The sequence below is a fragment of the Falco naumanni genome, chromosome 4 (assembly GCF_017639655.2).
Source record: "Falco naumanni isolate bFalNau1 chromosome 4, bFalNau1.pat, whole genome shotgun sequence".
Classification (NCBI taxonomy): Eukaryota; Metazoa; Chordata; class Aves; order Falconiformes; family Falconidae; genus Falco; species Falco naumanni.
In genome coordinates, this window is record NC_054057.1 from 66,681,290 (window position 1) to 66,706,818 (window position 25,529).

The following is a 25,529-nucleotide window of genomic DNA, read 5'->3' on the forward strand; positions in this document are numbered from 1 at the left end:
GACCCTTTCTTCCAGGGCAGTGGGATGCCCTAAGGATTCTTCTTTCTGTCCTCCCTCCATCTGACCTGAGAGCACTCTCCCACCCCTCATCTTGTCATATGTACCTGTTAAGCAGTAAAAGCTGGCAAAAGCTTCTAATATTCCCCTTGTTTGGTTTGACACACTTTTTCTAGTGCTTAGAGTAGCTGGCAGACCTGAGGTGATTGAATTAAGGAGTGGAATTGCTGCGGCTCCACTCTGGAGGCCTGAGCACCTCCACAGCCTGGCAGATAGCAAAGCATCTGCTGCAGATGAGGGCTGAGCCTTGCAGTGGTGATACTACGTAGCTATGGTGACAAAACCTGAATGCTTTATTTAGTTCATGCTTTTCCACCAGAACATCTGCATTTCCTGGTAGGTGCCTGCTACTTCTGCAGCAGGCTGAAACTGAATCAAAAGCCTGCAGATCAGATATTGTCAATGACTGGCTGATGCTTTCGTATGAGCAGCACAGACACCCACAGCTCAGCTCTATCTCACTAGAGACTTTGTTTTGCCTTTGCATTGCTTTTAAAAGACTTTTAAAGTACTCTGCAGTGCTGCAAGCATTTGTTCTGGTTTTCTTGTAAGGAAGAATTCAGCATGTTGCAGAGTGCTTATTTGCTCTCTGGCTAGAAGTGCTGTGTTGACCAGAATACCAGTCTAGCTGTGAAGCAAACACTAGCATGCACTTTTTAAGGTTGGTGGTTTTTTTTCCTGTTCTTTTGTTGACTACTTTTGTAGTGGGTTTTTACTTTTTCTTCCCCTTGAGCTTGTTTTTCTTTGTTCCTCTTTCCAGAAGAAGTGGAGTTTAGAGGACTTAAAGCTTCTGCAGTATTTGAGTTGTAAAGAGACTTGCATGACTGTATTTCAACAGATTAGTTGGGATGCTGTTCCTCTTTTTGTCTCCCTAATCAGGGATGAAGCTTTATTTATACTCTTCACTGAGGGAGAGAAGGGCTAGTACTGTTCTGGCTTTTGTGTGTGCAGTCAGTAAAGATGTGTCAGAGTGGAAGCATTTATAAATAGCCATAAGGTTCTTCTGTCACCATCTGCACATGACTTATCAACTTGTATGCAATTTGTTTCTGGACAAGAAAAATGCACAAGGTCAGCTTTTCTTCTTCCTTTTCTAATGTACTTTTACTGAAAGATAAAGCTCTGAGACTGCAGTCTCTGCATTAGACGTCTAGATTGACTTCCAGGCTCTGCTACAGACTTTGTGACCTGGAACAAGTTAGTTTCTCAGAGTTTTGTTTTCTCACTTTTGTGTAACCACCGTGACCTTTCATTACAGGAATGGTGAGAGGATGTGCATTCTGATGGCAGTGGGATGCTTTAATTCTGTTAGAAGCAGGGAGTCCCTGGGTCCAACTGGTGTCTATAACCCATCCAGTGGCAAACCTTCTGCACTTGTTTGATCAAAGACTCAAGGTTTGCCTGCAGAGGGAGTTTCTGATCAGAACTCCTGGCTGTGCTTGCAGAGGATGAAGGAGAGGGGAAAAGTCCTGTCTCATTTTACCAATTGGACTTACACTGCTTTTATATCGGTTCTTTTAAATGTTGATCTGAGTTGGAGGCTCTGAAGTGAAATCCAGGTGGAGTTCATTAACTCTTGCTGTTAGATTTCTTCCTTCTCAAACAACATAGCTAAGGTTGTGCTGTCTGCTGAAAACGAGATATTCTACAAGATGATATAATGCTGTGCTTGCTCAGCATTATTGAAGTGTGTGGGCTGGAGTCTGTAAGGAGCTCAAGATGGATTCATGGTCTCCAGTTTCTGGATTGCCACTTGACATGATTTGGAGGGGGTTTGAGACTACTGGTGTGCTGTGATGAACACAATATCCCATGTACGGGCATAGTGAATCCTTCTGAAATACCACGGGAGCAGAGGTTTGTAACGTAGGCATCCTCATGAAGAATTGCCCTGTTACACTGTGTCTCATCTCTACTCACAGATAAACTCCATGGAAATCTTTACCGTAAATGGTAGAGAGTATGTGTGGTTACTGTGGGCAGACACTTAGGTGACTTGACTGGTGAATAGTACATGATGTTGTGTCTTGATGAAGTCTCTTTTCAGTACAAGACTTCAGCCACAGAGCTGCCATGGGTGAGTCACAGCTGAATGCATGAACATACATTTTTGGTGCTTGGACCTTCTGCTTTCCTTCAAACGTTGCCCAAAATACAGTCCTTTTTCATTAAAGTAAATTTCTTCTTGGTCAGTTATCATCTTGCAACTCTTTCTGCAGCACCCTAGTGAAATGAATCCCAATCTGAAAGTGCAAGAGCCTTGAGGAAATCCCACTGTACTTCACATTCCTGTGAAGAGTTTCTAGTTGTATCTGCTTGGATGTGCAGCAGCTTATCCTGACCTTGATGATAACATGCTGGATTCCAAAACAGTCTTGAAATAAATAAAGGTGGGGGGGTGGGGGTGGTGGGGGTGTCCTGACTTACCTGTTTCTGACTACATTAATAAGGTAACCTAGCGAGTTCTTGCTTTGGTGTCCCCTAGACTTCATGTAAGATCTCTCTGCAGTCCTATTTCTTCTTTTTTTTTTTTTTCCCCTTTTAAAAAAAAGCCAACACATTTGTGCAGCTCAGCTGTGAAACTACTGCCTAATAACCTTATTAATAGGTTATTTAATTAGGTGTGGGATGTTTTTTTCTCTGAACCACCTTCCTGTCTTGTTTCCCTTCTTGTAAGGTGAGGAGAAATTCCATCAAAGCAGGAGAAGATTCCTTTACTGCAAGGGAGGTTGGGTGCTGGAACAGGTTGCATAGGAAGGTTGTAGTTTCCATCCCTGGAGATGTTTGAAACCCAGCTGGACATGGTCCTGGGCAAGCTGACCCTGCTTAGAGCAAGAGCTTTGCACGAGGTGATCTCCAAAGGTCCCTTCCAACCTCAGGTGGTCTGTGATTCTGAGAAGGCTGCAGGGACTGCTAGGGATGCATGCTGGAGTACAAAAGAAAGGAGGAATGTGCATTGCAAGGACCCTTGTTGCGGAGAAAGGCCCTGATAAAGGCTGTGTTCAGTGTTAAACTAATTTTTTATTTATTTTTTTTAACTGTAGGGGTGTTTGTTTTGTAGTACTCCCTGAAAAAAGAAGGGCTTTCTCCAGCATCTGTTCATTAACAGTGGATAAAGTGAGGAAACAACTTGGAATTAGCCCTGCAAAAGCTATGTATCTTGCATTACAAGCATTGCAGCACCTTGCAGCAAGATTCAGGATCAAATCCATTCTCTGCTGAAGGTGGTTCAACTGTACCTTCCCTTCTCTCGCCCTTACGGTGAAACCATCTCAAAATGCCCTTTCAGTGGTGTTCCTCAGTAACAGACCTAGCAGCTGAGCTGTTTGGCTTTTGGCACTGTCACTGGCATTAATCACCTCCTGCCACACACGGGTTTGGTCTGGAGCTGCTGGTTGCTTGTTTCTGGGGCTCTGGCCTATTCAGGGGAGAAGATACCAGATATAAGGAACTAGGGTCAAGGTTCAGAGTTCTTGAGCAGGGAGCTGTTGCTGTAGCTCCAGTTGAGCTCAGCCGTGTACCCCTAACATAGCCAAGTGGTGGTTTTTATGGTCTCAACAAGGCAAGTACAAATTTCTGGTGTGCTCTGTATAAATTGCTCTGAAGAATTGGGCTCTAAAGATCCCAGTGCCTTGAGTTTGAGGCCAGATGCCTCTGATGCACTTGACCTTCTCTAACCTGGAGAGGTCTTCCCATGTTTCTTTGACCTCCTTCATGGTGATGTCATGTCGATCAGTAGTGACTCCATCTGCCTTAAAGCTATTGGTGCTGTCATCAGCACTGATAAACCTTTATGAATTGCCATGGTAAACTGTACTTTGGTTTCTGGGGGGAAAACTTCGGTCCTTCCACCCTGTACCTTTTCTGTGCCCATATTTGTTACTGTTAGTAATGTGATACAAACTGAACTGGCAAGGAAGATGTTCTGGATCAGCTTTTTTTTAATCACATGTACTGTTAGTGATTTATCTCTTCCGTTGGCTTTGGTCAACAGTATTGCACAAACTCGTCTGTGAGGCCCTTGCAACTTCTTATTTGAACTGCAATGTCTCTTTCCAGCCCTCCCTTCATAAATGTCCATCCAAATGTATCTCCCATCCTTGTGTTTTTTTACAGTGTCCTTGTACTGGCTCTCACCAGCACTCTGCACTGTTTGCTCCTTGTCCTGACGTTAATTCCTGTTTGACACTGTTCTGCTTCCTAGCCTTTCTTTTCTTCTGGTTGCTGGAGACGAGGTCCTCCTGTTCTCCCACCTCTTTCCAAAACCTTCCTCTTTGTGCTGCCTGTGCAAGACTCCAACGGTGCTAGTGCTTTAAGAGCAACAAGGAGATAGCATCCAGTAAAAGCAAAACTCCTTGTAACGTACAGCAGTGAGACTTTGTTAGACAAATATATTCTTGGAACCTTCATTGGAGAAATCTTGGTTGCTGCTGCATGAGACTTGTTAGGTCACGTTGGGGCTAGTTTCTGGAGAATATGGCAAAATTTGCCACTTCCCTTCTGTTGAGTTGTGAAGCTTTTTAAAGGCAGTAGAGCAGAGTGGGCATCTCATGAATCTAAGGAATCCACCTCCCTCTCTCCTAGAGAGAATACAGATAAGCTACTTTTCCTCTCCCCCACTCTCTTCTCGCCCCCACCCCAGTTGTCTTAGCAGATGATGCCAGAAATCAAACTCCTGGCTAGGGCAAAAGGATGGACAGTAGGATTATTTTGTCAGTTCTCCTCATCTGTATTTCCAGAGTAGAATTTCACTAGACTAGAATTTCTGGGATGCTGAGCAACTGGATAGATGCTGTGCCTAAGGCTTTGGCTCTTCCATGGAGAAAGTTCAATAGCATTATCTATGAAATGCAAAGTCTTGATGTTCTTTGCCTGAAAACATACTTGGACATATGATCCAGGGCTGTGCAAGCCTCTGTCCCTGCAGCGTGGAGGAGGAAAAGGTCATATCCACTTTGCAGGTGGGAAAACTGAAGAAGGAGACTTGATCAGGTAGTCAGCAATCGAGTTGGGATTTTGTGCTGAGCTTCCTGTGACCAATGCAGCATATTCTTCCTGGAGGTAAAGGCTTCCTAAGCTGCCAGGAGGACTGGACACACCAGTTGCTGTTGTGGGGAGGGAGGTGGGAGGGAAGGGTAGAGCTTTATGCTTCCTGTCTTCAACTTGGCTGAGAGCATCTGTGATCACACCTGGACTTTTTTTCCTTCTTTTCAGGGATGCTTGAATACGACCCAGCCAAGAGATTTTCAATACAGCAGATAAGGCAGCACAAGTGAGTGTTCAGCTTCTTCCTATTAGTCATTCTCTTTCTGCTTCTTATGCTAATGTACCTGTGCTATTGCTCTCAACTCATTTTTCCTTTTGACAGCAGACACATGGAAGTCACTAGATACCCTTCCTCCAGCTCTGCTGGAGCCCTGGCAACCCCTACTTGGCTTTTTTTCCTCCTATTAGAGCATCCGGTTAAAACATTTGAATTGCTAACTGGTAAATGATGAATATGTTGAAAATATGTTCCTAGCATGACTGGTTCTTGATAATTAAGGGTTCTGGATATTTTTTTCAGAGGTTAGCTAGTAATAATGGAGCAGAAGAACAGGGGTTCCTTAGAGCTGGGTTATTGAACTAGGACTGTTTAGTACTGTGTGTTAGTCCTGGTTTTCTGGACAGTCTGGTGACAGAAATATCCCTTGGTATTTGCTCCATATGGAATCAGTATGTAAAGAAGTGTTCCAGGACAATAGGATTTTTTTTTTCTTTCTCTTTAATGTCATACTCCTCCCTCCCCCGTATCCTGCCCCTTTATCCTTGCCATTGTCTGGGGGGGGGGGGGGGGGGAGGCCCCGTTATCTCTGAGGATTTTTTTTTTTCTTAAAGGATCTGTTTGAACATGCTGCCTCTGAGCAGAGATTTCCTGGGCGGATAAAAGTACAAGAACAAAAAGCATCATAAGGATGCTTCATTGCGGAGGCTGCATTAGCTTATCTCCTATTTGAATAGGAAGTGCTTCTGAGGACAGGCAGAGCTGCCTGCTGGACTGCAGCTGCTCGGCAGAGGTCCTGCCTACAAGCTTGCCCAGAAAGCTTTGGGGAACCTTGTAAAAACAAGACTCTGATCCTGGAAGGTGATGGGCCTGCTCTGTGCTGCCTTGCAGGCAGGAAAAGCACTCTTTTCTTGTTGTCTCTGGAAAAAAAAAAACGGGCGGTGGTAGCCATGTGCTGTCAGATGATGATCCCTGGTAGATGTTATGGCATGGGAGGCATCTGCAGGAGCCACAGAACAAAACCTGACAGGCTTGAACTGCACTGGCGTTCTGCAGAGGAGCAACTGCAACCTACCCCTGGCGAAGATCAAAGAGGCTGGGGAGGCAGGTCTTATGGAGCTGCCTGGTCAATTAATTAAGCAGTCGGGCTGACTCTTTTAATAGTAGCCAAGCACTGTGCATTGCTTGTTTCACTGGGTCTGGGAGATGATGGGAGCAGGCATTTGCTTTTCAAGCCTGCCTTGCCTTGTGCACATGCCTCCCAGTAATAGTGGGCCATAAAAGAGACTGCTCGGGGCTGGCCTCTTAAATGCTGCCTGGCATTTAAAGCACCATATAGAGCTGGTCTTCGAAACAATAGCTCCTGCTGTTCCTGACTGTCCTCCCCTCTACCACTGAGGACTAGAGTGCTTCAAGCCAGACAGCAAAGGACTGTATGCTTTTGTACTTCGTAATGAAGCAGTTCTCCTGTTCATTACAGCTAGTGCTAGGGCGGTGATCAGCTTGCCGGGCAGTCAAACCGATGCTTTGTCAGTGAGCACTGTAAAGGAGCATGGCAGGAATTAACTCAATGGAGTAATTAGTAGGTGTTGAGAAAAGCACTTTCTTTCCTATCGATGCTGTGGGTGCAAAGGCTGCGGTGAACTGCCCCGAAGCTTGGGGCGGCGTAGCTGGCTCTCGGTGCGTCACTGTCTGCGAGGTATTTGAGCTAGTTATCCAACTCTGTATACTTGATTTTATACTTCTCCTGTGTGGCAGGGAGTTTTTGTGTCAGCTTTGCCCAGCTGGAAGCAAAGAGGTTTCTCTAGAGAATCTGCCTGTAGTTAGAAAGCAGGAGAAACTGGAGCACCCTTCTGGCATGGAGGGCAGTCTCAAATCTCCCGTGCTGTGTCGGCACAGCCTGCCCTCTAATCAGGCACAGCTGCTGGTGGTGAGGCTTTTCATCTCATAGCCCTGAGAGGGGCTGAAGAAAGACTCTACCTGCAAACACAGGAGCATTTCCAGGGCTTAGTCCCTTATTAGTTTTCTGTGAGCTTAGCCAGTGCTTCTTAACAGGCTTTGCTTCCCTATTAGTAATTGCCTCCTTCCTCCTGCTGTGGCATCCTAGTAATTACATCAAGCACAGCAGAGCTTGCAGCCTTGGGCTTTGGATGTGTCTGTCCATCTCCTTTTTGTGGAGTAGCATTGTGTGAAAGAATCCAGCGTTTGGTTCTCCTGGCTGTTCTTTAAATAGAAGAGAAGCTTAGCCCTGACCCTGATTTCGAAAATTTAAGTTGAACAAAGCAATCAGAAGGACAGCAGGTAGCCATTCAGATATTGTCAGAGGGTTTTTGGAAAGCATTTTAGTAGGAAAAGTCTTGATTTCTGGAATCCTTAGATTTCTAGTGTATGTGGGAGTAATAGTCATTAATGATTTCGGGTTTCTCCACACTCCTCCCACAAAAGCATGTGTTAAGGCACAGGAACTAGACTATAGAGACATCAAGCGAGTTACCCGGGCTGCCCTGCTGAGATGGAGACTGGCTCAAACCAGAATTACCCGGTGCCTTTCCGTGCTGCTGGAAGTCTCCTTTTATGTCTTTGAGCTGATGTTACTGGTGCCTTGCTCATATGGAGAGCTGGGATTATCAAAGTGCACTGAAAATCAACAGGAATAGCCCCTGTGTCCTGGGCAGCGTTTTTTTGCGGTAGAGCCAAACGCTGCTAGACCAGGCTCGTGCCAGCACAACAGCAAGCAGCTGTGTTCCCCTGTCCTGCAGGGAAGGGTGCTACCCAAGGAAAGCATCACAGAGCGGGTGTCCTGTGGCCATGGAGCTGCTGGCCACTCGGCATCCAGCCAGAGCTGGCTAAACAGCTCGCGTGGCACCTTCTAGAAAGTGATGTTTCTTGCTCTCGTAGTGGGATCAAGGATAAAAGACTTAATCAGCGCGTCGGGGGAAACACTGGGGAAGTATTGAGTGTTGCTCCATGAAACAACAGAGCTGCAGCGGGCAGAGAAGGCAGCCTGGCATGTGTTTATTGCCTGGCCGCAGTAATTCTGCCATTCCTCCCTTTATTCTCGTCAGCTACTCCACATGCTTTCCCCCCCTTCCAGTGGCAGCCCTGTCTGAACAACGCTGTAGGAAGTCTGCTTAGTTTTAATACCTGCCAGCTGCCTTCCTCTCCTCACTTCTGTAGCTGAACTCTTGCATCAAACTCGTGTTTCTGCACTTTGTTTCAATTCAGCAGGACAAAGCTAAATTCTCTTCGCTTTCAGAGGCTTTTCAAACCTAGTCAATCTGTGCAGTGCAGACCTACAAGTTGTAAATTGAAAGGAATTAAAACTCTCTCAGCCTGTCATCTTAAGAGTTTATGAACTGCCAGAAGCTGACCCCTGAATAACAATGAAAGAGCCTTGAAAGCTGCTCTTCCCAAAAGGAGCTGGATAGGATGATGATCAATGGAAAAGTGATACATTTAGTTCACCTCTGTGAATATTTTGTACTCCCAGGGTGGGGATGTGGGGCAGTGAAGAAAAGCTGCCAAGAGCCAGGGAGTTAACAACCCATTCCCTATAGATTATTCACCATCTCCTCTCTACCCAGTGCTTTTGCTGAAGGGCTTAATGCTCGTTCACTGCATTTTGTAACCAATTCACTGACCCTGCTGCAGCACTTAAAGTGATGAAGTGGATGCAGAATTCTACCTCTGTCCCTTGTTTCCAAGGCAACCATCTTGCCTTCCTTCTCTAGAAGTGTCACACTTAATTTGTTCAGTCATAGATATAATTGCAAGAGTTTATAGCAAGAAAAGGAAGGCACTTCCACCTTTTATTACTGGAGATGCAAATTAACCTGCTGGGCTAGTGTCTCCTCCTGACCTCCTGGAGGCTGCTGTGCTACCTTCCTGAGTGCTTTTGCTCACCGCAGAGTCCTCCCCGAGAGGTTTGGAGGGTAGCTGTTGGGTGCTCTGCCATGCTGTTCAAACCCCAGGTACTGAACCCCTTGGAAACTGGGATTTGTTGCCACTGTAGACTCCTTTGCAGGCGCTGAACGTGTTCCTTGCCTTCTGTGCCTGCATTTGAGGGAGTGGAGGAGTTTCCCTTAACCTTTGCTTCAGCATGTACACTCATGGGCTTTTCCCATCCCTTCTCCATCACAGTGTCATGCAGTAACCTCCCCTCAGCAGGACACAGACAAAAAAAGCACTCCTCTCCTTTTTTTGCCGAGGCACCTGGGTCTGCCTGCCTTCTGTGTGGCAGGCATGTGGAAGGAATCTGGTTCTTCTGCCCACGTTCTGCAAATCAGTTTCATAATGCAACTGTGTGGGGCATGTTAAAGGAATGTGTGTCTCTAAAACCCCTGTCCTCATAGGAGTCTGAACTATCCCCTTTGGCCCTGGGATCAGCTAGGGGAAAATGGCTTCTTTCTTACTCATTTGTATTTTTTTTATGAACCTGGCTTTAAGAGCATGGATATTTCCCTATTACAGGAGTTGGAGCAGTGATTGGAGTGATGCCGATATATATTTATTGCTAGCATGTGTTGCCTTTCCCCAGGGCATACTGTTGTGTGTCTTCCACGTTTGTCTGCAAGAGGACTGAATTAAACTGGAATGCTGTTAGTTGCTTCTTGTGATGCCTGTGATCTTCCAGTAAGCTTGAAGTGCTCGTGGTGTCACGGGAGGTGGAGAATCATTCATAACCGATTCTTGCTGGCAGGATGGTGATCTGCAGCTTTGCATCTGGTTTCAGAGAAAATTGTCCGTATACAAAACAAGCAAACTGAAATATTTGTGACCTAGAATGGGAAGTGAATTAGCTGTAAGTATTTGGAAGCTGCAGCTGTGCTTACTGATTCTTATTTTAACTTTGCTTATCCCAGGACTTGAAAAGAGCAGAGCGATGACTTCTGATGTAAAATTTGAGCTTGGAAGCTGCAAACCAGACAGGCTCATTAAGCATTGGTCAACCCAGATTCCTTTTTTCATTCAGTCCTTGACCCTTACTATCTTATCCCCCCGTAGATTATAGCAACCCATCTGGATGCTACTTCTTAACTGGCAGGATCACAATTAATACTTGTGCAATAATTAAAACTTGTGGTGGTTTCTGTGCTTTGCAGGCATTCTCAACAAGCTTGCAAAGTAATAGGAAACAATCTCTTACTACTGTTCCCTTCACTCTGTTTCAAAGGGCTAAGAGTAGCTAAGAAATGTTTCACAGACCAGAGAGGAATCTGCCTCTTCCTGGGGATGTTCTGGGCAAGGGGCGCTTTTGAGATCTGCAAAAGCTTTTCTTTTCCTTCAGCGGTAAAGCAGTAGTCTGCGAGCACCAGGTAAATGGCTCTGTTTGTGCCGGTGTAGTTGGCTCAGAAGACATCAGTGAGCCTGGGAGTAAATGGTGAAACGGGGCACTCTGTCAGCAGTACTCTAATCCAGCCCATGTTTTAGGGTCAGTGGTTGAAGGCAGGATGAGGAAGGACTTGATCTGCGTTGCTGACCGATGGGAGAGTTGCACTGTGGGAAGGTAGCTGCTTTCTGGCTTAGTCAGTGGCCAGTTGAGCCAGACTAGGGCATTTGATGGAGCCAGTGATCCTCAGATGAAGAGCAAATCTTCACTAATAACATTTAGCACCAGTGCAGAAAGCAGAATATCTGTCCCTGCTGGAAAATTGCTTGCCAGGAAATACTCTGCTACTCGATACAGAATTGCTTGAGGCTCCTTCCAAGAGTCTTTGATTTTTCTTAGAACTTCAATGAATTTCTCTTCTCACTCTATATCCTCATTACCATATATGCATATGCAAGTATTTGAAATCACCTCCCAGAGGATGGAATCATTATGACTAGAGTACAGTGATTCAGGTTTCTGCTGTTAATAAAAACCTATTTTTACTCTCCTGGTAAGTAGGGCAGAAGGAAAGAAAAAAGCAGAGCTGAGATACAGCAAAATGAAAACACTAGTTGCTATAGACTTCTAGGCTTTCTCCCGTTAAAATACTCCTTTTAACAACAGTCATTCCGATCTCATTTGTCCTGTATATTCTATTTTTCTTAGGTCCCTGGCATTTAGTTTGGATCCCTCTAGCTCCAGTGCCCCTGGCAAAAATAACTGGTGGCTGTGTTGGCTTTTCTGTTTCTGCACTAGATGATCCTGCCAGCCTGGATCAGCCTAGGCTGAACTTGCTATCTTGGCAGTCGCTTCCTTGACGAAAGCAGTCTCCCAAGGAAAGGAAATCAAATGATCACATTAGGAGTGCTGTGTGCCATGCGCATCACCAGGAAAGCCATCCACAGGCTTTGTTAAAACAAACGGTTGCCCCAAATCTAGTTACGCTGGACCTGCTCGCTCCTGTTAGTCCAGCGGCTGGGATGACTTTTTACTTAACTCTTGTAACCATTCTGTGATGATTCTATGCCAATGCTACTCCACGAACCAGAGGTTGTACTGACAGATGAGATCTGCATTCGGTTCTCTGCCATTTCCCTGAAGTATCCTGCAGCTTCCAGTATGGTTGTGGTATGACCGTGGAAGAAATGCCAGTAGATCAGCGTCGGTGTGGAGGTGGAACATCCCAGCCTCAGATTTTTGGGGTCTTGCCCATCCGTTCAGACTGTCAGCATGGAAGGACAGAACATGATTGCTTGCACGACATGGACATGCTCTGTGATTAACCAAAATACATTTCTTTTTAAAACTTCAGGCTATAGGGACTGCTTCACTTTTTTTTTTACTGTCCTTCTCATCAAGCAGTAGTCTTACTTTAAAACTCCATCACTACAGAGAAAACAGTTCAAAGATGCTAATTGTGAAGCAGGGTGTTTCTGGGTCAGGGTTCACTCCTCCTTTGAATCCTAGATGATTTGTCCCAATAGCTGCATCTTCATTTATCTCCTAACTCCTTGTGTTTGCTGGGTAGTTACGTTAAAATGCCACCTTTTTTTTTTTTTTAGGCCTACTGTCAAAGCAATGCAAGACTAGAAGAAAATTATAATTACAGTTTTTCTGTGCAGGAGGTGCATCCAACCCTTACTTCCTAAAATGAATTTGGAACTGGAGTGATAAAAAACAGATGGCTCAGGTTTATCAGAGCTCTTTGGTGACTGGCTTCAGGCCCTCCTCGGTGGTTATTAGCCAGAAGTTACTGGATGCCTGTGCAAACTATGGAGAGGGAAGCACTTAGGTCACATCAGGCTTGTCTAGGGCAGCAGTCAGCAGCCCAAGGAGTGACTATGCCGTGAGGGGATAATTTTAGATCTTGCTCTGCTTTTGAGGTGTGTTTTCAGAGAGACCTTAAGTTGCTTCCTAAGGCAGCACCCTTTTGTAGCCTAAAGTAAACTTGGAAAACAGGGGGGAAAAGCTTAGACTCTTTCTAGGCTGCCTCTGTGAAAGGTTCTGAGTGTCCCTTTGTGCAGGTGGCATCCACATGATATTTAGCAAGGTGACAAGAGTGCAGTTGATCTGGTGAGGCTTTTCTTTCCTTTGCTGCTGTGCAAAGACCAGGAGGAACAGGTCCCAGGGGGCTTAACCGACATCCAGCCCACAGCGTAGAAACGGGGAGGCTGATATCCGTGCCAATTCAGAAGTTTATCAGGAAAGCAGGCTGCAGTTCAGGAGATGATCCTAACTGTGGGAGGGTTTGATGCTTTCTGACTCTTACTTTGTGTCCAGCGAGCCTCCAGGGTAAGGTACGAGTGAAGTGCCCCTGCAGGACAGCCTACCTGCTGGCAAGGGCAGCCAGCTGCTTGGCACGCCACCTTTAAAAGCAGCAGAACGTCATCTGTCTGATGTTGGCTATCACCTGACCTTTTCATTTGCTAGCCCGTGGCAGCTGATTTTTCCCTGTTGCAGGGAAAAAAGGAGTAGCAGGAGGTGCTTGGGCTGGAAAGGTGGTTAGAAGTACCTGGATCAGGAGGAACTTCTGGTCCCACCTGCATTTAAGAGAGGATCGCTAGGAGTGTGGAGGCTCCAGCAGTACTTCTAGGAAACTTTCGGTGCCCACGTGCAGTGCTGCTAGATGTCCCAGAGACAGGCCAGAGTTGGAACCACCTATGGAAATACGATAAAAATGTAAGAGGCCACCTATATGGCTTCTGAGATGCTGATGTATGTGATGCAAGCCTCTTGGATTCTTGATCTGATTAAGAGCAGCTTTCAGAGCTGATACCCTTCACTGGGCAGATGGTAGCACTGTGGCAATGGTAATAGAAGTCCCTTGAGATGGGTAGGATACAAAGTGTTAAGCATTTTTGCTGTGGTCTTGTTGAAAACTGCCTGTTAAAGGAGCTTGTGAGTAAATACCGCTCTCCTTAGACTGACATTCTGCCCCCTCTTTGTCGTGTGCTGGGTTAGCCTCAGCTTCAGGACAGGAGATGTTTCTTATTTTTTCTTTTTATTGCTTTGACAATAAAACTCGGGAGCTCTCACAGCTCTGCTAATAGGTTTTGACTTACAGGTGGGTACTTTGGCCTTGAGTTGGCAATGGAGAAACTGTTTGAGCCCTGAGTGTTCCCAGGTCCTGAGCTGCCCTTCTGTAGATGTCCTGCACTCCGGTGCGTCTTGCAGCAGACTTTAATATGCTAAGTTAGTTTCTCCTTAGCTGATAAAGCACCTGGTGGATGGAGCACCTCGTGGAGTGGCATACACAGCTGTTGGTGTCCCTGCAGAGTTGTCAGCAAGACAGACTTGCCTTTCTTGACACTTGCCCTCTCTTGGTTGTTACATATTAAAAAAAACCCTGCAGTGGTTTAAACTGGCTGGGAAGTGTTCCGTCAACAAACCGCGCGTACTTTTGAATATCGGGGTAGAATGGGACCATCTTGTTATAAACGATAACGAAACATTTTGGGTTCCATCAATTTAGGTTGAGAAACAATAAGCAAAAACAGCGCTGGGTGCGCGGAGAACTCAATTAGTTCCACCACATGCACACCTGAGTCCTAAAAGCAGCAGCATCTTTTATACCAGCATCTTGAACAATCTCTTCTCGCGGATATTCCTCCTGCTTTTTCTCCACGGGGTTGTTAGGGTACACCTTCTCCTCCTCTTGGCTCTTCTTTGGCAATCTTTTCGAAGTAGCGATTGCCTCAGAGGAAGGGGGAGGTTTTATATTCAAGGAGAAGCACATGCGCCTATTTGTTACAATTGTGATACAGGTTATAATGGTCACAAACAACTTTAGATTTACACAGGGTACAACAGTTATACTTATCAGACTATATTCTATTTTGACATGAATCATGATTGCGTTTATCACAAGCCCCCCTTTTGTTTTTGTTTATCTCATTGATTCATGTCTTAGTTTCCAATTCAATAATAGCTTTTCATGTTGTAGTCATTCCTTATTTCTGGTTGCATAATCTGTATTGCTGATAGTATTAATCAAATAAAACATTGAATTAAACAAGGGATAAGTAACAACCCCCCAAATATTCCCAGGAGTACAATACTCACTTTGGTAACTCAATTACATACAACAATTGGTAAGATTAAATAACTATTACTCTTTGTTATATTTTTGACAAGTTTTACGAACAGATTTTTAGCAGCTGTGGGAACTTCATATTTGACTTCCGTTTCCATCTCATGATAAAACCAACTAAGTAACAAAGGATGTTCTTTACCTTCTCCTTTCTTTATCCATCCCTCTGTTTTCTCAATATAAAGTTGGAAGTATAAAGGATGTCCACACCTTCCCACAGGGTTACGGTCAGGACCCATACCAAGAGAGGTCCGGTCAGGGTCATACTGCTCAGCGGTCACCACCCAGGGGTTGCAGCCCTCGGCAGACCTTGTCAGCTGCAGCACCGATTCCCTCTGGTCTTGCCCTCTCCAGTTTTATCAAGGTGTGCCTTTCTTTTCCAACACAACCAACACAAACAGAGGTCTGGGTAAATCAGGGAAAAGTAGGTTCCATCAGCTACTAAAGATAACATCGGTTCTCTTGTACTTTAAATTTTTGTAAATTCAATTAGAGTTTTTACCCTTTTACGAATATAAATTTCCCCAGCCGTTACATCAAGTTCTTTTAAAAATAAGTTTGGTATCCCCGGGTTCAGTTACGACTCTCCATTCCTTTATTGGTCCCTTTACCCTTGAAGCATGTGTCCACCCCTTTTCAGCCGTCCTTATTGTCATTTCTGTAGTTTACACCCATAAAATTTTAGGAATTGATCCACACAAGGGCTCTAGTTCCCTTTGCTGAGTTTCCCAGACTGCCACTGCAAGCATTTTTGCTTTCACTTTTTGTTTTTCCTCATCCCTCTGTACATACACTTTCTGAGCTTCCTTCAACAATTCTTGTAATCCTTGATCTTGCCAATCGCCCAGCTTTTCCAGCTTCTTTATTATATCCACCCATGATCTGGCCACAAATTGGATTTTTAGAAATGCTTCTCCGACTGGAGAGGCTGGGTTGGTTATTCCAATTCTGGTTCTGGTTAGGCCATTTCTGTTCCCCGGGAAGGCCTTGTTGATACCTTCTTTCCCACATCTCTATTCCTGCCTGTCTAATCATAGATTTTTCTTCGGCTGTAAATAACATTCCTAAGATAGATTGTATTTCTTCCCAGGTATAGGTATTAGGACCTAGGAACTGGTCTGTTCGCTTTCTTCCTGACTAAAGGGTTCTTTATTATTCACATATATAAGTTCAATGTCTTACAAATCCAAAACATCCAAATATTGGCCAATATACATAATCTGGTCGAATTTCCTCTCTTGTCCACACTTCCATACAGTAATGGACCATTTTTTCCTTAGTTTTTTCCTCTTGAGATGGCCAGTAACCCCAATGCCTGACATTGTTCCCAAGGGACTATCTAGGGGAATAATTTTTGGGTATTCTTTTTCCCTCCTTTGTTTCCTCTTCAAAACTTGACTCCTGTTGGCCCATTTTAGGAATTTTGTGGCAATTCCTATCACCCTTAGCAACCAATAAGCATCTTGCAGGGGGTCTGCACCCACTGATGATACCCGGGAGTGTTACACCCTTGGTTACCGATACCAATGTCTACAGGGGGTTTTGGACCTACCACCCACCCGCGAATCCTAGGACTTTTACAGTGGCTTCCTATTGCCCGTAGTTACTGGTAAGAGTGTCCTGCAGGGGGTGAACCCTTCACCCACCCACATACCCTATAGGAGTCGCGATCCCACCCACGAATCCTATAGGAACCGCTTCGGTCCTTCACCGGCCAAACCCCTCACGGGAGTTTGGAACCGCGGTTAGAAGACCTCCACACTCGCTTCGGAACTCAGCTCCTGGCTCCGAACCTAGAGTCCGTTCCCAGAATTAGGTTCCGTCTCAATCACACTCTTACACACAAGCAACCGATCCCACCCAACCGAACGGCTTCCCTTATACTCACGACTCCGTCGTCCTCGTTCAGATCTTCGTGCACCAGAATTACAGGTCCTTTCTACTGCAGCTTTTCCCTAGGAGCTCCAGTCCCTTTTGGTTATTGTTTCTCTTTTGTTCGTTGGTCTCCCGAGAGTGACCCAGACTGCTACTCTCGAGCCACAATCTGTGGGGCACCCCTCGAAGAGTCACAGTCCTGGAAAGCACAGCGAGATCACGTCGGGGTCACCAGATTGTTATAAACGATAACAATTAAAACAATTTTATTTTGGGTTCAATCAGTGTATTGAATTTATTTTTCAAGCACGCGCGCCTATTCGTTACAATTGTGATACAGGTTATAATGGTCACAAACTATTTTAGATTTACACAGGGTACAACAATTACACTTATCACACTATATTCTATTTTGACATGAATGATGACTGTGTTTATCACAATCTCATAGCGTCAAGGATTTCTCCGTGCCTTCTGAAAAGTGAAGCTGTACTGATGAAACTGCTCTTGGATTCTTTGCAGTTGGTTTCGTAAGAAACACGCTCAGGCAGAGGCTCTGGTGCCCATACCTCCCAGCCCCGAAACAAAGGACAGGTGGAGAAGCATGACGGCGGTGCCTTATCTGGAAGATCTGCATGGCTACAATGAGGAAGAAGATGATGACTTGTATGACATTGAAGATGATATCATCTACACTCAGGACTTCACAGTACCAGGTAGGAGAGGATGATGCTGGGATGGGTAGGGCAGAAGTGGCTTTTCGTTTTTCCTTCTTTCTTTCTTTGTTAAAAGCTTTTTAGGAAAGGGCTGGAGATCTGAATAATCCTTTCAGCTGTAGAGGAGACTATTGATTATTAAGTGGTGTGAGTGCCCACGATGCTCCAGAGGCCTCGGTCCTTTATTTGATCAACCAGAATGCCCCTTCCTGTGTGTTACCCATGTGCCGATTTCCTTCCTTCATCCAGTAACAGCTTGTTCCTGTTGGACCCCACTGTTGAGCGCATTTAATTCTTTCGGCCAGTTTTGCTAGACTGAGTTATTTTGGAGCTGAGCCGTAAAATGACACGGTGTTCAGAGTAGATGGCACATCTGGGGAAGAAGGGTGCTTGTAGGCTTACACCGAGACCTTTTTTCTGCTCCAGTCTTGGTAACTATCTGGTTACAGAATTACTTCTTTCTTCTATTAGGGATTTCCTGTTGTTTTAAGGTAAGCAAACCAGTAAGTACCGGGGGTATGTGGTTTTAACCATGTAGTTCTTCCAAAGTGGTGGTAATCGAGTAGCTTTCCTTCTTTGGCCTCTCTGGGCCTGTAAGCCACGTAGCTTGTGAGCAGAAGGCTGAAGGGCACGTCTTTAGTAAGACTAAAGACAAAAACTGCTCAGCTTTACAGTCATCGAAGCAGCGATGTCTGATACTGTATGATCAAGCCAGCAGTTTGTCTTGCTGCCTGTGTTCTCGCTGCCTACATCAACAGAACATGAGTTTCTAGATTAATTGCTCCAGCCTAGTTTAATTGTTTTGGAGGCAAGGTGTCAAATACTGTTTGTAGGGTTGCTGATTTACTTCATCACAGTGTGATTGGAAGTACCTTTCCTCGTGGTAAGGAAAGCCCTAGTTTCTGTAGTTCAAGGTTAACCAAACTGCTTTAGTTTTCCCTTAGTGATGGCCTGGTGGGCTTCTGTGGACCTGAGTAAAAGCAAGGATTCACCAAATCTTGCACCAAAGACTTTGTTTTTTCTCTTTGTTTCCTGGTTAGGCGGAAATTGCTTTTTTGAAGCACTGTCATGGAAGAATAAAACATCAGGCCTTGAATTTTAATAAGCCTCAAATTGTACCCAATGCTTAAAATTTATTTGGGCAACAACTGGAAGTAGGGTTAGCTTTCCAGGCAGTGCCTTCCAGGGGGAGAAGGGGAGAAGTTGCTCTGAGCTCAACTGGCTAAGCCAGCGCTCTGCTCCGTGCTGTATGACATCGGGGGGTGACAGTCCCCAACAGGGTGGCTGTTCAGATGTTCAGCCAAACGGATACGGAGGTGGGTCGGAGGTGGAGCCTGCCAAGATGACGGGAGCCTCATCAGAGTGAAATAGATCTGTTTCCAAGTGCTGATTCACTGGTGACTGTCAGGTAATTTATAACCTTTTTCTAATAGAACTAATGTCCCAGTGCCAGCTGGGTGACCTGCAGAGCTCTGTCCTTTGCTCTCTTCTTACATCCCACAGATTTTGTGCTAGAATCTGAGCGGGGGCCAGGCCTTTCCTCCCAGCTTAGCGGGGGCTTTTTGAAAGGAGGGATCCTCTTAAAAATGCAATAGACACACTGAAGCACCTACTTGATTGCTGGGGCCTCTCGAAGTGCAGAAGCAGGAGAGAAAGGGACTTGCCAGATGCGTTCCCTGTTGTCAGAGGTTAGCCATTTTCTTCTGCAAGAGCTCTCACCAGGAGCAGCCCGTGCGTGAGTGCCCGAGATGTAATTCTGCAGAAGCGTTGGGGATGGAAGCCCTGTCACAGTGTGGCCTGAGCACAATGGTGAGGCTGCGAAGCTTGAAAATCCATAACCAGCATCACTTACATCCCTTTCTAATTTTACATTTTCCTTTCTGAACTGGCTTCAAGAGGCAGGAGGAAGGTATGGTTGGCCTGTGTGCGCCCATAACGTCCCTTGGAGGGCCAGCCTTCCAAGATGAGGGCTTCTGTGAGAGTGGATCTGTTGCTCTTGGTACCTGGACTATCTCCCAGCCAACCAAAGAGCCCACAGGACAGGCTGTTAACGCTTTCTTTTTTGGTGTCACTCTGGAGAATAAGCTTGTACGTGTCTCTAACGGTGCTCTGTTGCTTCCCTGTGCGTTCCCAGCGGCAGAGGAGGAAGCTGAGGCAGGGCTTAGAGGACAGAGCGGAGCACTGAGCAGTCATGACCAACTCTTTGGAGAGGAAGCCATGTTGCCATCGGCCATGGGCGCAGAAGAGGAGCGTCAAGCTTAGCCTAGGCCCCAAAGCCACTGCCCTCTCGGGCTTCCCATGGCCTGAGCTAATGGCGGTGGCCGGAGAGTGCAGGATCCTTACTTCCCCAAGCGTCATCAGGACCCTACTTATCTCCAGGATAGTTGTATTATTTCCAAAGCAGGTAACTTTGTTGGGCAAGGGGATAATCCCGTAGGTTTCGGCTTTGTATTTTTAAGCAAAGGGGAGCTGTAGGCGTTCAGCGTGCTACAGAGGAAGGTGGTTTGTGACCCCTTTCCGAGTGGGTTATTGAGCTTGTAAAATCCAGCCCGTTCCTGCAGACCTGCCCCACAAATGATTTGGGACAGAAGATGCATTCCTGTCTGTTCGCGCTCCACTTTAAATGTTTTGTTTCTTGTTAACCTCTCCAGTGGTGATCAGCCTGCGTTGCTGTCTGGTTCACGCACTTCGGTGTGGTTAAAAAGTGGAAGCTTGGGCAGACTTCCAGCCTCAGAGAGCGGGTGTGTGTCTGGCGGGCCCCGGACAGGGCTGGCTGTCCCGCTTGCTCTTGAGGGTCCCTGGCCTGCGACCCCGCAGCTGGGTGTCGCGCGTGACCGTCTGCATTTGGAAAAACATTGCGTTCTGCCCCTCCTCTGAAGAACGGCCGAGTGTGCGGGGTCCTCTTCCTCGGCCGGGTGAGAGCCGAGCCCTCCGCACCAAGTGGCCAAAGCCTCATGCCCACCCGTGTGCGGTGTCCGCTCCCAGGCTGCGGCTGCGTCCCACGGGCTGCATTACTGCCCCGTGCATGCCCTGGAGCCCGAGCCGAGCCCCTGCTGGTGCAGGCGCTCCTCCAGCAACCTGTGTACCTGCTGGATGTACCCACACACGCAAGCAGGTGACTGCTATAGTGGGAGATCATCTCCAGAGCAGTAATATCAGCTATTATACGCTCCTAATGCAAACAGCAGTATTTAAACCCAAATAAGAGCTGTCATTTCCAAAGATGACAGGCAAATTACTGGAAGATTTTTTAAGTTCTCATGTGTAATTTGTGCTGTTTCAGAGGGATTAGAGACCCGAAGGTTAACTGTGGCCCCCGTAGACCAGTGCTTCCCATGTTACAGTTAGCCAGGGTGGATAGGCTGGGCAAGATTGTGGTTTAACTTGATGAATGGTGACGGTTTTCACCTTATTTCAAAAGTTGTTGCTTAACTGCTTAGGTAGATAGTGAAATGAAGCGTTGCTTCCAGCCACTCTGAATGTCCTCTTCCCAGCACTCGGGTGTTAGGCTTTTGTAGCGTTGGTGACTTGAGTTGGGTGCATCCATGAAGGGTGGATTCTTCGGGGGCTATCAAACACAGCAGTTAGGTGGGGGCTAGAGCTCGGGAATTCCCCAGGGAACCATCCAGAGCAGGAGGAGGATCTCTCTGTGCTGGATGTTCTGGTGCTGCTCCTGCACAGCTGTCACTGTAGGTAGGTCACTGAGTATGAACAAATGCGGGTTTTTTACCACCCTTGATTTGGGAACATAACTTGCACGTGGAAGAAATTCTTCTCCCTCAGACAAATCACCGCTGGCTTGGCTTGCCCTAGAAAGGACAGAAAGCGTAGTCCAGCGTGTCCCCAAACCCGGCAGGAACAGATTTCGTTCAGGGTTAAGCACTGAACAGCTGAAAGCTGGTCCACCGTGGTGGGTCCTCTACCTTACAACTTCTGATCCGGCTCTGATGGAGGCCAAGCTGTTCACGGGACTTGTATGGAGCCCTGAAAAGAAGGCTGTTGCCAAAAAACAAACAAAACAAAAAAAGGTTAAGAGGGGTTGGTGAGATGGGATATGAAGGTGCAGTTTCCAGGTGCAGTGTTTGTGATGGACAACAATCCCCTCACCAGAAGTGCAACACACTCAGCAAGCTCCTGGGAGGGTTGGGGTGAGGAGGGAGCCTGGTGTGGGTACACCATGCTCGGGTGGGTTTGCATGGTGTTCACAAAGGCGGAGGGGCAGCTTGCAGAGAAAATAAATGTGGTTGGTTGGGTGGGTTTTTTTTTACCCGAGTCCTCCTGCAGGATCCTTTTGAATTTGCTCAGCTCCATGCAAGTGTTACGTTTCTAACAGTGGCAGCATATTAAAACAAAAATTAAAAAAACCCTTGTAAATGACTGATCGATTCAGTTGTGGTTCTGCCGGGCAGCGAGAGCAGGAGTACAAGTGACTCATAGGTGGGAGTGGGTGTTCAATTTGGGAGGGGAAAAAGAGGGAACCTCATTAAATCGTGTGTTTTTCAGAGGAAGAAGAGGCTTTGAGAATGTGCTTTTATTTTTTTTTTTTTAAAGGCTTATTTAAAGATTTATGCAGCTCTGTAGAGAGCTTTAAATGCTGCACGCCCCTGGTTCAATCGGTGTTAAACATCTCATCCAAGGGAAGTGCTGAGGAGAGAATAACTGTGGCATTGAGCACGTGACAGAGCATCCTCTCCAGAAGTGGCTGCCGCCTTATTTGTAGAGAGGCAGCATATGTCATAAATGGATGTAAGCATCTTGCTTGTTGCTTTTGTGCTGCGTTTCAGATTTGGAAGGCTGTGCTCTGCTTTTTTTTTTTTTTCCTCTCTCTCCCCTTCCATTAACCCCTTCCTCCGCTGCAGTCCAGTCCTCCTGCAGAGGCAAACGGCTGCATAGCTTGATTCTGGGTTTGGTTTTGTTTTGGTTTTTTTGTTTTGCTCCCTTAGCGTGCAGTCTGGGGTTGGAAAATAACCCCAGGACTGGAGTCTTTGAGTCAGGCCTGGTCCTTGGGAAGGTGTGTTTCTAGCCGCAAATCATGTATGCGTGTTTGTATCTGACAAACACAGCAATTCAAAAGCTCTTCGTGGTTTTATTTTGAAACCTTTTTTGTGCCTGAATGAGCTGAATGGAGCCATTAAGAAATGTGAGAGGTGGCAAGGACGAACATGCACGTTCTCAGCGCCTCTCTCAGCCCTCCTTTTATTTATTTTATTTTTAGCGCTGTTCAGCCGGTAATGGTAAGGTAGGATGTAGCTGTTCGAACAGACACAGCGCTGGGTCACTGGCTTCCGCGTGGGCAGACAGTTGCCAAGACTTCATCCCATGTTGAATTTTTATTTTCATTAATTTGAACGTCAGCAACTGTCATTGGTGAAGGAGGTAAAATTAGCTTGCAATTCACCCTCCCTCCTTGGTATCCATAATAGACTCCCGGGACTGTGCTTTTGAAGCAGGGTGGGAGGGGGAGGAGAGAAGAGTCACACAAAAGACAAATGAACTGTTTGGATATATTTTTTTTTTCCTTCCCTGATCAGAAATGTTAATTGACTTGGCCTGAGTTCAGCCGAGGGAGGGGAAGGATAAGTGTTCAGCTTTGCTCTGAGCAGGGTTATTTGAGGCAGATGTGCAGTTGGGATGTAGGGAGGAGAAGAGGCAAAACCTTGAATTCTGGGGCAGGTTTTGGGCTGCAGCATGGCCCACGCTGAGCCGCCCCGTGCCGGGTCACAGGGGAGAGCCCCATCCCTGGAGAAGCTCCGGGGCCAGCGTGTCCCCCTCCTTGGAAGGGGCTCTCGGAGCTTGGATGCCTCAGCCCTTCCTAGCAAGTCCCTACCTCTTAAGGGGCCAGAAGGTGGAATGATCGGATCGGTAGCAGGTCTGTAAGTGCACGGCCAGGTACGACTGACGTTTCTGCTCCTGAGACTCTCGCCTTGCCAGTTGTTTTCAGAAAGCAGCCTGACAGATGTCCAAGGCACCCCCATCCTTTGCGCTGGATCTGTGCTTCTGGAGGTGCAAGCCTGGACAGGCCCCCCCGGGGGAGCGCAGTGGGTGTCATCAGCTCTGGCAGCGACAGGCTTGGGTGGCCGGAGCCAGCAGCCGTCCCTGCTGAGTCAGTGCTTGTCCCCGTCCCGCGGCAGGGCAGAACGCTCGGGGCAGCAGCAAGCCCGTAGCCATGAGCTGTGGCAAGGCTTGGAGCCATCAGAGAGGGATGCAAGGGGCAGGTCCGCAGGGGAACCAATCGCGCTGGTAACCCGGGATCTCCCTACAACAGGTGGATCCATCCTACCCACCCTTTCTGGTTTTGAGCCCCTGTACCTGGCTTCACCCCCTTTTGCATGGCCAGAGGCCCAGCTCTGCCGTGCTGGGGTGTCCAAACCACACCACCGGGAAGCTGCTCCCGAGCTCTTAGCAAGCTGAACGGCTTGGAGAACCGACTGCTTTGATCTATAGATAATCAGCAGGGTAATTTCTCAAGATAATTCCTGCCTGGGCCCAGCTCTGCAGCTAAGCCTGCTTTTAGGGGGAGAAATCCGCTCCCTGGCGAGCACCCTGGTTCTCTGGTACTCGCAGTCTGCGCCAGGCCAGGCCAGCCAGGGAAGCACCTGGTCTGCCTGATGTCCAAGGACGTGTTTTCCCTCCAGCCTGCCGGATATTGCCCTGCTGCAGCCCCCACTTCGCTCCCACTCTCTGCACCAGTAAGATTTTACCGAAGCCGGTCTCCACCGGGTAGCAGGACTGGGCTGGGGCTGGGCTCCTGCTGTGGCTGCTGCTTCGGGTCTCTGCGAGCGTTCAGCGAGGCTGATCCCTCTCCCCAGCACTAGCCCTCCGGGGAGAGGAAGGTGGGTGTGGAAGGTGACTTTGTCCGAACAAGGTGACCTCCGTGTCCCCTCGCAGCTTCTGTTTCCCAAATGACTCTTCACCCGTGGAGGACGAGGACTGGAGGATGAGGACGTGCCGTGCGTAGCTGCCCGGTTCCCGGTGGGGGCTGTGCAGGGATGGAGGGACCGGAGCAGAGCGGATGGGAGCCCGCAGCAATACCGGGGAGGGATGCAGCGATGCAGAGGAGAGCACAGGGGTCCGAGGGGGACCCCCGCCACCCTCCTCCAGAAAAGCAGCTCTCCCACCACCCCCATCCCGGCATGTGTCCCCCTCCTCCCCAAGATCAGCGGCAGTGGGGTGATCGTTGGCGCAAGTACAGAGGGATGACGTGCCATTCAGCCTTGGCGGAGAAAGGATTGAGCATCCTTTAAAGAAAATTATACATAATCGTCTTACAGCCTTCGCTTCCACTCAAACCTCTGAGTCATAACTGAAGGGCCCTGGAGCGTGACGTTCCTGTTGGAAGGAAATTGCCTCGGCTGGATCCGGTGGGGGGGAGCCGGGAACCTGACGAATCCTCTCATCAGCCCTGTGGCTGGCTGGGGGATACGCAGGGCTGCCTTTGGTGATGTCCCCTCCTGCTCCAGTCCAGGGCTGTTCTGGGGGGGCCCTTTGTCACTCCCTGGGTGAATGGATGTGACCCGAGCCCCGTCCAGCCACGGCAGCGGGCAGATGCCTCTGGAAAGGGCTCTTCGTCTGCTCTGCTGAGTCACACGGAGCTGGCCCGTAGAGGAGGGGAGAGGGGCTGATTTGAAGCCATGCTCCCATCCGGGTGTCCCTTTTAGGGGACAGTGGCATGGCTGAGCTGCTGCATCGCTGCCTGAATGGGCAGTGCCCCCAGCCCTGCCAGCCGTGGCTGCACGCCAGCGGGTGCTGCTTGCTCTTGGAACACACCGGGCTCCTGGGTGCTCCGCAGGTCGGTGGATGGGGCTGGGATTTGCATTCTCCTCTAGAGAAACCAGCAGGAGAGAGGAGGAGGAGGAGTGACTTTCTCCACTGATGCCCCCGCTGCTCCCCAGCCAGGAGCCAGGCTGCTGCCTGGGGGTCCAGGGTGGGCATGGCAGCTGCCCGGGGAGCAGGGGACATGCTGGTCTTGAGGTCCCGACCGGTTGTGCCCATCATTCTTGCTCCCAGCTTCAGGTTTTCTTTTCTCTTGTGTGCTGGGGACCACCAGCTGCTGCGTGCTGGAGAAATGGGGGTAAATCCAGTGGGGGGGGGTCTGGGTGCAGCCTCGGGCTCCCTGCCTCATGCATCCCCTGGTCAGGCTGCTTCTCCTGAGGTCCT

General features: G+C 47.7%; 1 protein-coding gene across 2 annotated transcripts in view; it reads left to right on the plus strand.

Annotated features, from left to right (window-relative positions):
- STK11 (serine/threonine kinase 11) overlaps positions 1–25,529 on the plus strand; it is a 48,868-nt gene that overhangs the window by 20,892 nt on the left and 2,447 nt on the right. For both annotated transcript variants that reach the window (XM_040590547.1, XM_040590546.1), the window contains exons 7-8: positions 5,272–5,329; positions 17,179–17,372. In XM_040590547.1, the coding sequence (XP_040446481.1) occupies positions 5,272–5,329; positions 17,179–17,372 (252 nt within the window). The remainder of the gene's footprint in view (positions 1–5,271; positions 5,330–17,178; positions 17,373–25,529) is intronic.